General features: G+C 56.6%; 1 protein-coding gene across 1 annotated transcript in view; it reads right to left on the minus strand.

Annotated features, from left to right (window-relative positions):
* Positions 1–1,219: 1,219 nt before the first annotated feature.
* The window catches only part of ATP6V0D2 (ATPase, H+ transporting, lysosomal 38kDa, V0 subunit d2), a 30,420-nt gene continuing 19,696 nt past the window's right edge, over positions 1,220–11,943 (minus strand). The window contains exons 3-8 of the mRNA XM_005880355.2: positions 11,687–11,865; positions 10,632–10,711; positions 9,279–9,356; positions 3,890–4,066; positions 3,005–3,082; positions 1,220–1,458 (exon numbers count right to left, since the gene is read on the minus strand). Coding sequence (XP_005880417.1) covers positions 1,297–1,458; positions 3,005–3,082; positions 3,890–4,066; positions 9,279–9,356; positions 10,632–10,711; positions 11,687–11,865 — 754 coding nt within the window. The 3' untranslated portion in view covers positions 1,220–1,296. The remainder of the gene's footprint in view (positions 1,459–3,004; positions 3,083–3,889; positions 4,067–9,278; positions 9,357–10,631; positions 10,712–11,686; positions 11,866–11,943) is intronic.

Genomic DNA, 11,943 nt, shown 5'->3' on the forward strand with positions numbered 1-11,943 from the left:
ACATTCCTCACCCTTGACGTAGAACTGAATTAGGGGCCTTGCCCATAACAGGTTCCCAGCGATAATCTCGGATGCACTCACCTATCTGGCGGGGCAGCTTCATTTACTGCACGTCCGTTCTCATCGTCTTGCAATGACCCTGTGAGCTCCCCAGGACGCCTGACCTCATCCCTAGCGCAGGGCTTCTGTACCCACATCCCCCTTGAGTCTGCCTCTCTCGTATGAAGGGTCCCTATACATACGGATTTAATCTCGTCATTTTCTCTGGCTCACCTGTCTCCTGTCTATGTGATTATTAGATCAGCCAGAAGGACCTGGAGGTCGAGGAAAGTTTCTCCCCCACAACCCGCGCCCCGCCCCCCCCCCGCAACAGCAGCACAGATTTCCTGTGTTGGAACCTTTTAGTTGGAAAGAAAGGACTTGAGCAGCATGTGGACTGCTTGTCTTCCTCTGGGCGGCTCTGGGCACCGGCTCGAGTGAAGGTTTATAGAGAATCCACGGCCTGCAAATGGACCCTATGATTTCTGCTGCTTCATGTGTAAAATCCAGTCTAGTGAGGTTACTTCCTGCTCAGGCAAAGCGTGAAGGAATGGTAATAAAGAGCTGTGTCTTGTGTTTAGAGAAAGCTGCACAGGTGACACATCGACACTGCCCCTGTGCAGGAAGTTCATGCTAAGCTGCAGCTCTCTGAGCCACCAGGCCAAGTGCCCCTGCAAAAGGAGCCTTCCCGTCACACGTGGCCATGTGGGCTGCGCACAGCTCGAGGTTTGTGGGCGATGGAAGGAACCGACAATTAAAGAGCAAAACAGGCCCCAGGTGGCCGCTCAGGGGTTAGAGCATGTCCTATGCACCCAGGCCGGGCACATACCCAGGTTGCGGGTTTGATTCCCCATTTGGGGTGCATGCAGGAGACAACCAATTGATGTTTTTCTTTCTTTCTTCTTCTCTCTCTAGAATTACTGAAGCACCTCCTCAGGTGAGGGGGAAAACAGTAAAACAGACACCCAGTATTTGGGCCCGTGGAGAAGTATGAAGAGCAGGAGTAAAACACTTTTATTAGATTTGGTTTTATCACAACAAACTAAGAGTAGGGGAAGTCCCCAAGGGTTAATGAAAACGCATGCCCAAGGCCGGCGAAGAGTGAGACATAAACGTGAAAACAAGATATGTCTGCAATTCACGCGGGGCCGCGCGGCTTCCTTCGGTGTAGCCCCGATAATCTAACGCAATTCCTTTTATTTTGCTCAATAGCATCCTCTTCACATTTGTGATCTCTGCCCCCGCGGCCCGGGCGGGTTACAGAATCGGGATGTAGCTGTTGATCTTAGTGCGATGCCTTTGCGAGATGCACTCGGCGATCCACACGATGTTCCTCATTTCTTGCTCCCTCAGCTTCGTGTATGCATAAAACACGCCGCAGTGGAACTGCCTGTTGAACGCCAGCACGTTCATCTTCACCTGAGCAAGGGCACAGAGCACCGTCAGCCCAGCGAGGGCACAGAGCATGCCCTGTCAGCCCAGCAAGGGCACAGAGCACCGTCAGCCCAGCGAGGGCGGGAGCACCGTCAGCCCAGCGAGGGCAGGAGCATCTCAGCCCACGCCCCGTCAGCTCGCCCGGAGCGCAGGCGTTACCCAGCAGGAAGCGGCACACTGGCTGTGCTGGAGCAGTACATGTGTTAAAAACACCAGGAGTTTAGAGCAAGTTTGTAGGCCCACAGGGCAATCTGCCAATCTCAGCAGCACTCTGAGCAGACTCCTAGGACCTGTGTGTGTGCACGTATGTGTGTGTGTGTCTGCGTCTATGTGTGTGTCCATGTGTATTTCTCTGTGTGTGTCTGTGTCTACATGTGTGTGTCTATGTGTATGTGTGTTTGTGTGCATGCCTGTGTGTGTCTGCATGTGTGTGCCTGGTTTTGTATGTGTGTGTGTGTCTGTATATCTGTGTCTTTGTGTGTGCGTCTGTGTTTTTGTGTGTGTGTGTGTGTCTCTGTGTGAGTTTTTGAATGTGTGTGTATGTGTGTGTGTGATTTTGGAACCACATTTACTTGGCATCTGGCTTGTGGGCTTGTCGCATTCAGGGAAAGCATTTTTCTTTGGCCACAGCCTTAAAAGCTTGGGAAGGTTTAGCTGCCTAACTCCCTCCAGGGCAGCATCCCAGCCCCTGGCGTCCAGACTCAGCTCTGATGAGCTTTTCTAGAATGCTCTGCAGCAACCTGACTTACAGGGCGATTGTTTGTGTTTTTCTCTGTAGAAGGGAGATAAAAGAAAATTTTCAAAAAAACATTTGAACTGGGGCAGTCAGAAATGGGACCGTTCCGTATTCTGTCCCCGTGGAGGGAAGGAGAGAGGGCCGAGCTGGAGGTGGTTTTGACGCCCCTTGGGCCCCAAGAGCGCTCAGAGCAGGGCCGACAGGAGCCGGTCCACCCGCTGCGGCCTGTGCAGCCCACAGGTTCTCAGCGTCCATCCCAGGGCTCTCTGTGGCTTCCAGTCAATTGCAGTGGAAGGGCCCGTGGCTTGGAGAAATGAATGGACTGCGCTAGAAAAATGTGTTAGACTAGGGGACCTTGCTGGTAAAAAATATAACACAAAACGAAACAAGTCCTTCTGTTGAGCAGCTCAGTACCCATGGACCTTTCTGCCTTTTTAGGGAACCATGACGCGGACCCTCCGTGGAATTCCGCAGGAATAATTCCCACGTGTTACAGCTGTGCCCGAGCTGCGTCCTAACCCTGGACAAACCCGGAGGGCGGCACCCACCGGGCTGGCCCGTGACGACAGGCAGGCTGTGATGGTGAGAACGCCGGGCCGTTCCCCTTGCTCCGGTTCGGGCCGCCTCCCTCCCAGCCCGCTCTGCACCTCCGTCCCACAGGGCCCTTGCACAGGGGCCGCCCTCTGAGACCACGGCTGTGAGGCGGAGCCCTCACTCACAGCCCACGTGAGAAGATGTTAAACCCAGAGCGGGGGAAGGAGCGGGCACAGCCATCCATGCCCACGCGGGTCCTACCTCGTGCTCGTAAAACACGTCCTCCAGCGACTTCCCCCCACTGCCGTCACCCACAGCCTCGAACAAGGGCTTGTAAACCTTAGAAATAGAGGAGAGACTATTTTGTAACAAGTTCTCATTTCTCATAAATGTATATGGCTCCTAGCAAACAGAAACGGCATCTATTTAAAAGCCTATCCCCAGAGGACATGCTCTTGTAACTCTCGGGCCTCCTGAGAAAATATCAAATCTCTCCAGAGACAGCGGGTGGGATGGTAGCGCAGCCCATGGCGAGCGCAGCCCCACCAGGCCAGGGGGCGTGGAGCTCGTTTCCACGCTCAGCTCTCACTCTGGGGCGCAGGGAATGCGCCACGTGGGACTGCAAGTGTGGGGGTGGGAGCCCAGGTTCGGAGAGTCCGCGCACAGCCCCTGGGGCACAGCAGGTGTTGCAGAGGTTTGGGCACAGCCTCCGCCTTCCATGGTCCCCAGAGGCGTCCAGGGAGCCCCGGGAAAGATGGGCAGGTCCTTCAGTCCGGAAGCCGCCTGCAGGGCTGAGTTAGAGGAGCGAGGAGCGGCTGGGAGGAGGAGGACCTGAGCTGCAGGCGGCAGGTGGGGCCTCTCCATCCTGCCCCCCAGAGCCGGGGCACACAGCCAGGGGCCCCTCACCTGCTTACCCAGGCCGCTTCGAAGGGCCTCTGGGTCGGCTCTTCCACCTGCTCTGACGTGGGCTCACGTTCCCTGTACGCTGTTCCCAGGGAATCGCTGAGTCAGCCCCTGAGGACCGTGCTGCCCAATGGTCACAGAGACATCCCTGTGCACCTCACAGCCCCCCGGGAGGGAGGCACTGCAGGGAGGGTGCGGCATCCAGGGCCCATGAGAGCGTGGGGCACCGGGTCATGTACGTACCCCGTAGTGGTCCGCGACCCTCTTCATCTGTTCGAAGTCCTCCGCTTGGGCCAGCAGGCGCAGGCCCTCGGGGTAGAGCCGGCCACAGGTCGGGTAGAGGGCCTCCCGGGCGTCTTTGGTCAGTTCAGTGCCGAAGGAGTTGAGGGTGATGATGAAAGCTCGCCTGTCGGCCTCAAACTGAATTTGCAAGAGAGAAAGCGGTGAGACCCGGCCTCTGCTCAAGGCTAGAGACAGAGCCCTAGGGAGGCAAGCGTTTCCCCCGATTTGTTTCCCGTTCGGCTCTGCATCTAGTTGTCGCTCAGTCCAGGGTTATGAACGAGAACTGAGCAGCTGCCCGCAGAGCAGCCAGGCCCTGGCTCCACACCCCACGTAGCTCCCAGGCGCTGGTGTGTGACCCGGCCAGCAGCCTGCAGCTCTCCTCCTGGACGCGGGCGTGAGGTCTGCGCTGCGCGGTGGGTGCCCGGGGAAGGCCTAGAGGGCGCTTGGAAGAGAAAGTGCACGCCGTGCCCTCCAAGCCCCCTTGACTGTGGATCAGGCCTCTTCACATGAGGAGAGTCTGTGCTACCCATGGTTTGGGTGGGGTGATTATTTTGTTTTGCTTGTTTTTTTTGTTTTGTTAATCCTCACCAGAGGATATTTTCCCATTGATTTTTAGGGAGAGTGGAAAAGACAGAGAGAAACATCGATGTGAGAGAAACACATCGATTGGCTGCCTCCTTCACGAGCCCCAACCAGGGCCCAGGCCGGGGAGGAGCCTGCAACCAAGGTACGTGCCCTTGACTGGAACCGAACCCAGGACCCTTTGGTCTGCAGGCTGATGCTCTATACACTGAGCCAAACCGGCCAGGTGGGTGTTGTTTTTAGGTTAAATAGCAGTAACTCTGACTCTAGCTAAGAATTATATGACTCGGAGCAGGTGGTCTTGCTCTCTGGCTGTTTCCTCATTTGTGGGGCGATGGGTCACGTGTGCCCACCGGTCCTCTCCGCTGAGTGAAGCGCCGGGCAGACGGCCGCGGGCCTCCAGGGCACCCGCACCTTGTCCTTCTCTCCGTTGGTCCCCATGTCCTCCTCCTCCCGTCCTCCTCCTCCGACCCCCACCCGAGCCCAGACCGGCTGCTCCCGGTGCCGGTGCTGGGAACCCTTCTTGGTACCCGAGCCTCTGCCCAGCACGTGACCCGTCATTTAAAAATCTGCCTGGGTTTCTCTCCCCTCGAGACCAGACCCTCTGGGGCCATGCCTGTCCTGTCCATGTTCATTCTGAACGTCCAGCGCCCGACCCGTGGCAGGTGGCAGGTGTCTGGCGGGCCCGCCAGAAGGGCCTGCGATTCTGCCCCGTCAGCCATCCTGGGGCAGCCTCCGCTCACAGCTCCGCCCAAACCCAGAGGCCACAGCGAGGAGCCGGGCGAGGAGCCGGGCGGCCAGTCCTCCCATCCTCCCGGCCGAGGCTGGGCCACCTGATCTGGAACCGAAGGCAGCTGCCTCGGGCCCCTGGACAGCACCGGTCCGTCGTACTCTAGGCCTCGCAGGGGGAGGGAGGAAGGGCCAGAGGGTGGTCCACGGCAAAGGAACCTCCACATGGCGCCCGGGCGGAGTGGGTTGATGGGCAGGTCCTCAGTGCGCCTCCTCAGGGTCGGGGGGAGGGGGGGTCAGGGCTGCGCCAGGAGAGGGCCACGCCCCAGACAGCCTACTGAGCAGCCACGTCTGCGTTCTCCCCTCGGGAACACGTCTCCGCAGCCTGCACCGCACGGGCTCCACTCAGAACTCGACCTGTTGAGATCCTCCCTGCGTTTGAGGGGCCACAGACCCCCTTTTCACAGAAAGCCCTGCTAGTTCCCCTCCCGGTGATGATTTCCTTGGACCCCAGTAGCTGGTGACTCCCCTTGTTCTGCCTGGCTCCCTCCCGCCTGCGGGGGTGAGAAGATGCAAGGGGAACTGTAAGACACCTGGCTGGAGGGCACGGGCAGCGCCTGTGGGTGCAGGTACGTCAGAATCCGGTCCTTTCCCTCACGCCTCCTTACAAACACCCGTTCATTCTGAAACCACAGCCTTTTGCTGTTGCAGAAGGTGATTGTACGCTGGGACTTCTTCCAAGTCACTGTCAGCTGCACCAGTAGAGCTGGGCTGTCAGGCCACCCGTTCTCGCCCGTTCACATCTGGAGGAAGCAGGGGTGGGCCGGGGGCCGTGGAGGACAGCGCAGGGGGCAGGGGTGGGGGACAGCGGCAGGGAGCAGAGGTGGGGACAGTGGCAGGGAGCAGGGGTGGGAACAGTGCAGGGAGGTGGGGGACAGTGGCAGGGAGCAGCGGTAAAGGACAGAGCAGGGAGCTGGGGTGGCCCAGGGCCGTGGAGGACAGTGACGAGAACTGGAAGCAGGCCGGGCTTGTCAGCTGTGTACTGACCAGGAGACCAGACCGCATGTTCTGGGCTCTTTGTCCTGTGGCATTAGCCACTCAGACAGCAGGGGTGCCCTGGACACAAGCTAACTTTCTATATGAAGTCACAGTCTTGAAATTCAGTCAAATGTTCGCATGCAAGCCCAGGTAACACCCTCCACCTGTGAGTCTGTCCTGTCACACGAGAGAGCACGAGACCACATGCGTGAGAACTTCATAAACTACACAGATAAAGGGGAGGTTACGTGATCTAATGCTGCTATAAACCTGACAAATCTGGTCACATCAAGAAACATTATAATCAGCCCGGCCGGTGTGGCTCAGTGGATGAGTGTCGACCTAGGAACCAGGAGGTCACGGTTTGATTCTGGGTCAGGGCACGTGCCTGGGTTGGGGCTCGAGCCCCAGTGTGGGGCGTGCAGGAGGCAGCTGATCAATGATTCTCTCTCATCATTGATGTTTCTATCTCTCTCTCCCTCTCCCTTCCTCTCTGAAATCAATAAAAATATATTTTAAAAAACATTAGAATCGCATGCCACATGCAACTGATGTTTCTACATAAATGTATGAAGACGGTTAAATGGATTTTTGTTTTTATTGCAGCTTGAGAAAAACCTAACCTAGCATGGTAGGTTAAGGGACAGGAAATGGCTGTGAGAACCTGGGACTCAGCAGCCGGTCCCACCGGCCCAGTGACAGCCTGCTTTCAGTCCTACGCGGTCCTTGCCCAGAGACCATTCTCGTGGGGTTCTGGGGCCCTGCAGCCCACGCGGTGTGATCCTGCTTATAGCTCAGCCTTCCTGTGGGTAAGGATTGTGCACTTAATGCAGAGGCGGATGAACATGTAGGAACTGGAGCCGGGGGCCAGGAAGCCCGAGTTCCCATCCTGGCCTCCACTAACTGTGACATCAGGCCTCTGTGCCTCAATTACCCGTCTTGAAAAATAGACGCTAAACTACTCATCTCTGTGCTATGTTGAAGTCCAAGGGAATCCACGTATGTGACGTTTAGGACAGTATCTGGCACGTACTGAGTGTTGGCTGGTCCCAGTGCTGCTGTATACCTTTTGTTTCAACGTGACTCCGATTCCACTTTTGTTGGTGTAAAGCAGGTGTCCTCAAACTTTTTACACAGGGGGCCAGTTCACTGTCCCTCAGACTGTTGGAGGGCCGGACTATAGTTTAAAAAACAACTATGAACAAATTCCTATGCACACTGCACATATCTTATTTTGAAGTAAAAAAACAAAACGGGAACAAATACAATATTTGTATTTGCATGTGGCCCGCGAGCCGTAGTTTGAGGACCCCTGGTGTAAAGTGTAAGAACCATTTCTAAGCCATGGGAATTAGGAATGCGGACACTGTGTTTGAGCCCTGGATAATGTGGCTGCTTCGAGCGCGGCTCGTAATTAAATTCATGAGAAGAAGGGACAGCGCTCCATCGGGTCAGCAGGCTGCCGATGTGTGTGATGTGACCAGAAGTCCGGAGAGACGCGCACTCCTGACGTTGTGTGCACCTTAAAAAGCTCCTTACTCATCGAGCCCCACCCTCTGGGTGGAACAGACGAGGAAAAAGACCTGTTGGAGTGGCCAGTGACACACTCTCAGGCTGCTCACTTTCCGTTCCCACGGGGACGGCAGTGTCTCTAGCTGTGACCCTGGGAGGATGAGCCGCTTTAGGGGAACTAATGCCGCCAGGTGCCGTTCAGGACCGTGCGCTACACCACGTGCAGGTGAAGGTATTCAGGTGCCGCACCCCCCGCCCTTTTGCCTAAAGGGTAGTTCTCCTCAGGTTTCTCTTGAATTCAGAAGTCATCGATCCATATTCAAGGATCTGCCCACCAATGAAGTCAGAGCAAGAGATAACCTAATGATGAAAGGTAGTCTTTGGATAAAAATTGTTTTCACAGGGCTTTTCTAAACCCAGAATAGACTAGTATAACTTAGAATTAAATTCTATCCTGCCCTGGCTGGTGCGCAGTTGGTTGGAGCGTTGTCTTGATACGCCAAGGTTGCGGGTTCGATCCACACTCAGGGCTCATGCAAGAGTCAACCAATGAACAAATAGATAAGTGGGACAATTAATCGATGTTACTCTCCTCTCTCTCTCTCTCTCCAATCAATAAAAATTAAGTTACATATTTATTTTAAGTTATATATTTATTTAAATTATACATTAATTTTTAAGTCCAAGTGCCTGAGGAAGCCAGCCAGAGGCTGCGTTGAATGCCAACTGTGCCCAGATGTCCGAGGCCCTCAATGCCTGGCTTTCCGAGCAGTGATGTTTGAAACAAAAGGCCTCGGGCACAGATGAGGTTCCCCTTTGACGACAAAGGGAGTTAAGACATATAATAGCTCCTGTCAGAGAAGCAGAAGCCAACGTTGAGCCCTCCCCAGTCCCTCCCCCCGCACTGGGTGCACGCGCGGCCTTTAGGGGAGGCCTTCTACAGGGACCATGTCCCCTCACTGGGGGGAAGCTGGGGGTCCTTCTGATTCCTATATCATGTAATTGCCATAGCTTACTAATTTCTCACTAATTATGACCTTTCTTCATATTATACAGCAAGCACGATCACATTGTTATGTGTTATTTTCTAAATCTAAAACAACTCTTCAATGTAGGAAACTTGGAAAATCACTCTTTTTTGAATCCTCACCAAAAGATATGTTTTTACTGATGAGAGAGAGAGAGAGAGAGAGAGAGAGAGAGGAAGCGATCTGTTGCCTTCCTTATATGTCCAACCAAGGAGAGAACCCTCGATCTAGGTATGTGCCCTGACCTGGAATCGAACCTGCAACCAACGTAGCCGCCCAGCCAGGGCCAGAAAATACCACTGTTAATGGAAGACATCAAATGACATACAGAGAGCAAAACGCATTGCTCGCTTCACTTTAGATAAAGGAGCTTCTGCGATACAGCAGCATCAGTCCGATGACAGAAATGAAACACGTGGAAGCACACGTTTGGCATGAACACTTCACGGACGCTTTCTCACCTCGAGAATGGGGCACATGACTTCTGCTGTGACGTCACCATGATCCTTACAGAAGTTATAGAACGCCTCCAGGTAAGACTGGAAAAGAAGAGACCATAAAGCAACAGGGTGACCATCCGCTCCTTGTGGACGTGTCTAGATCTGCTGTTCATGGCGTATTCAGCGCTTTCATGGAGTTGAACCACTTCTCCCAGGGGAGAGGGAGTACATGGGGGAAGTGTTCACCCTAACGCCCGTGGCACAGGCTGAAGAAGGACCTCCATGAAAGAACACAGCTGTGCTTATCTCGCCTCGAAACCACTTACCATCCCTTTTCTGCGTGGATCTCGGTGACCTCACTTGGCTGTTCTGGCTCCTCTACCAAGAGTGCCAAGCCCTTTCACAGCTCAGTAAAGACTCCCGCTCTGGTCCTGTGCTGACCTTTCTGCTCTCAGGAGGCGCACGGGGGGCTCTGAGCATGGGGTGGAAGGCAGGCCTGGCTGCAGTCACCGCCGCCTGGGCCCGAGCCCACACTGCACTCACTAGGGAACTGCTTCGCCACGGTCGCCTCACCCCATGCCCCCTGGTCTGGTCGCCTCACCCCACGCCCCCTGGTCTCGTCGCCTCACCCCACACCCCCTGGTCTCGTCTGAGGAGAGGAGCCACACCGTTTAGGTGGGTAGAGTGGCTTAGCGCCTCTACATTGCTTGGACAGGGCCTTCCGCTGGCTGTGTCAGGGAGCCTCCGGTAGGCCATATTCATAACCAGGACGATGCCTGCAATGCAGTGCTTCGGGGAGGACCCTGCGCTGCAGCAGGGCGTGCTGCACAGAGGGTGGCGCCCACGTTCATTCAGCTGCTCTGGGAGAACGTCCGAAGGCGCTGTGGTCGTCCAAGTGCAAGGACAGAGCTTACTCAGCGCCTGTTACACAGCGAGGCCTGGACGGGGCGGCACTGTTCAGTCAGTCAGTGGCCAGATTATGTGAGTGGCACCTAGGACGCCCTGCCAGCTGGTCATCTCGGTACGCTGCCCACTGTCAGTGGATGACAATTGTGGGACAGGTTAGCCGGCATCCAGGGACTCTCACAGAATGGAGGACAGAGGTGAGTTCTGCCTAACAAGGTGCCCTGTAAATGCCGGCTGCTTCCTGTCCACCTGCCCATCGCCACCTCGACGCTCAAGCCAGGCCTGGGGACCCAGAGCATGGGCTGTGACCTCCTCTCAGCCACCTCCTGCCTGGGGAGCGGACACGCATGCTCCAACAGGCCTCGCCTCGCCTCGCCGGGCATGGGGGGCGGGGGGTGAGGGGAGGGGGGCATCGGGGCTGACAAGAGCCCTGGCTAGGACGGCTTGTGCAGTAAAGACAGCAGTTACCTTGTACAGCTTATTGCGCAGAATTTCAATGTTCAGCTCATCGAGTGTGTTCTCAGACATGCAGTCTTGGAAGAATGGCGCTGGAACAGAAGTCATCACAGGTGAGTCAGTGAAAAGCAGGACTGCAAGCGGAGAGTCTCCTGAACGCACCGCCTTGCTCACGAGGAGGACACGGGGTTTCCACCGGCAGGACGGCCACACGGCACCGCCCGGACCGCTCCTTAAGCATTCATGGCTGCGCGGGCGCAGCACGCGGCTCACTGACCTAGCGGGTGCCCAGCGTGGGCAGCGCCCACGTCCAGGCTCACGTCCGCCGCCTCCCGCCACCCAGTGGTAACACTTACCTTCCGTGCCCTTACTTTGTGCCGACACGGAGTTGTACTTATTTACGTCTTATTTCGAGTTCAGAGCTCTGCAGTGGGGCAGAGGGGACCGAGCTGCCCACGTGCCTGGTGGGACAGGCTGAGCCGCGTCAAGCTCACGGCGTCGCGCCAGACCCCCTCCCTCCTGGGACCTGCACCGCAGCACCGGGCACTGGATGACACATGTATTTTTCTCTAAAACTTTTGTCCAAAATGCGACTATTTTGCCAAATGATCAGCAGGGCATCGCTCCTGTGCAGACCTCCTCACAACAACACGTGGGCAGCGCCGGTGGCATCTCCGCGCCATCAGGGCTGACGGACTCCTGGGCGCCCGACACCTGTGCCCTCCGGAAGCCGGTGCAGACCGGCGACTACAGGGAAGGAGAGGCACTGATTCTAAACTGCACCTGGAAGGGAGGGCTCCACCAGCCACAAGGCCTGTGGTGCTTGCCGGGTCGGGCACAGCGGGTGGTGCTGGAGCTGAGCCGCTCCCTCCTGGCACCGCTGGCAAGGTGACCGCAGGGGCATCCTGTCTGGCTGAGGAAGGAGGGCTGGGCCGGACGGCTCCTCAGGCCCCCCACTCCCAGCACCCTCTCCACTGGTGCTGTGCTCACGGGGACACGGTGACGTGGGGGCACACTTCCCAATGGCAGTGACCGCACAGGCAGCGAGCGCCGCCCCACGTTCGTACCTAAGGGCGTCTCCACCAGGACCGCGTGGAAGAGGTCGGACGGCGTGTCTGCAATGTTGACGGCCTCCATCTCGGAGAAGCGGCCCAGCGGGTGGCACCGCCCCAGCAGGTCCCGCACGGACTTCTTCTGCAGCGCGCCGCTCACCAGCAGAATCACGTTGTCGATCATGTAGCCGCACCTGGAGGAAGGCACGGCCGTCAGGGGAACACGCACCCGGCCACACGCACCCACGGGAGACGCCGGGCGGTGCTTCCCG

The sequence above is a fragment of the Myotis brandtii genome, unplaced genomic scaffold, assembly GCF_000412655.1.
Source record: "Myotis brandtii unplaced genomic scaffold, ASM41265v1 scaffold634, whole genome shotgun sequence".
NCBI classification, from domain to species: domain Eukaryota; kingdom Metazoa; phylum Chordata; class Mammalia; order Chiroptera; family Vespertilionidae; genus Myotis; species Myotis brandtii.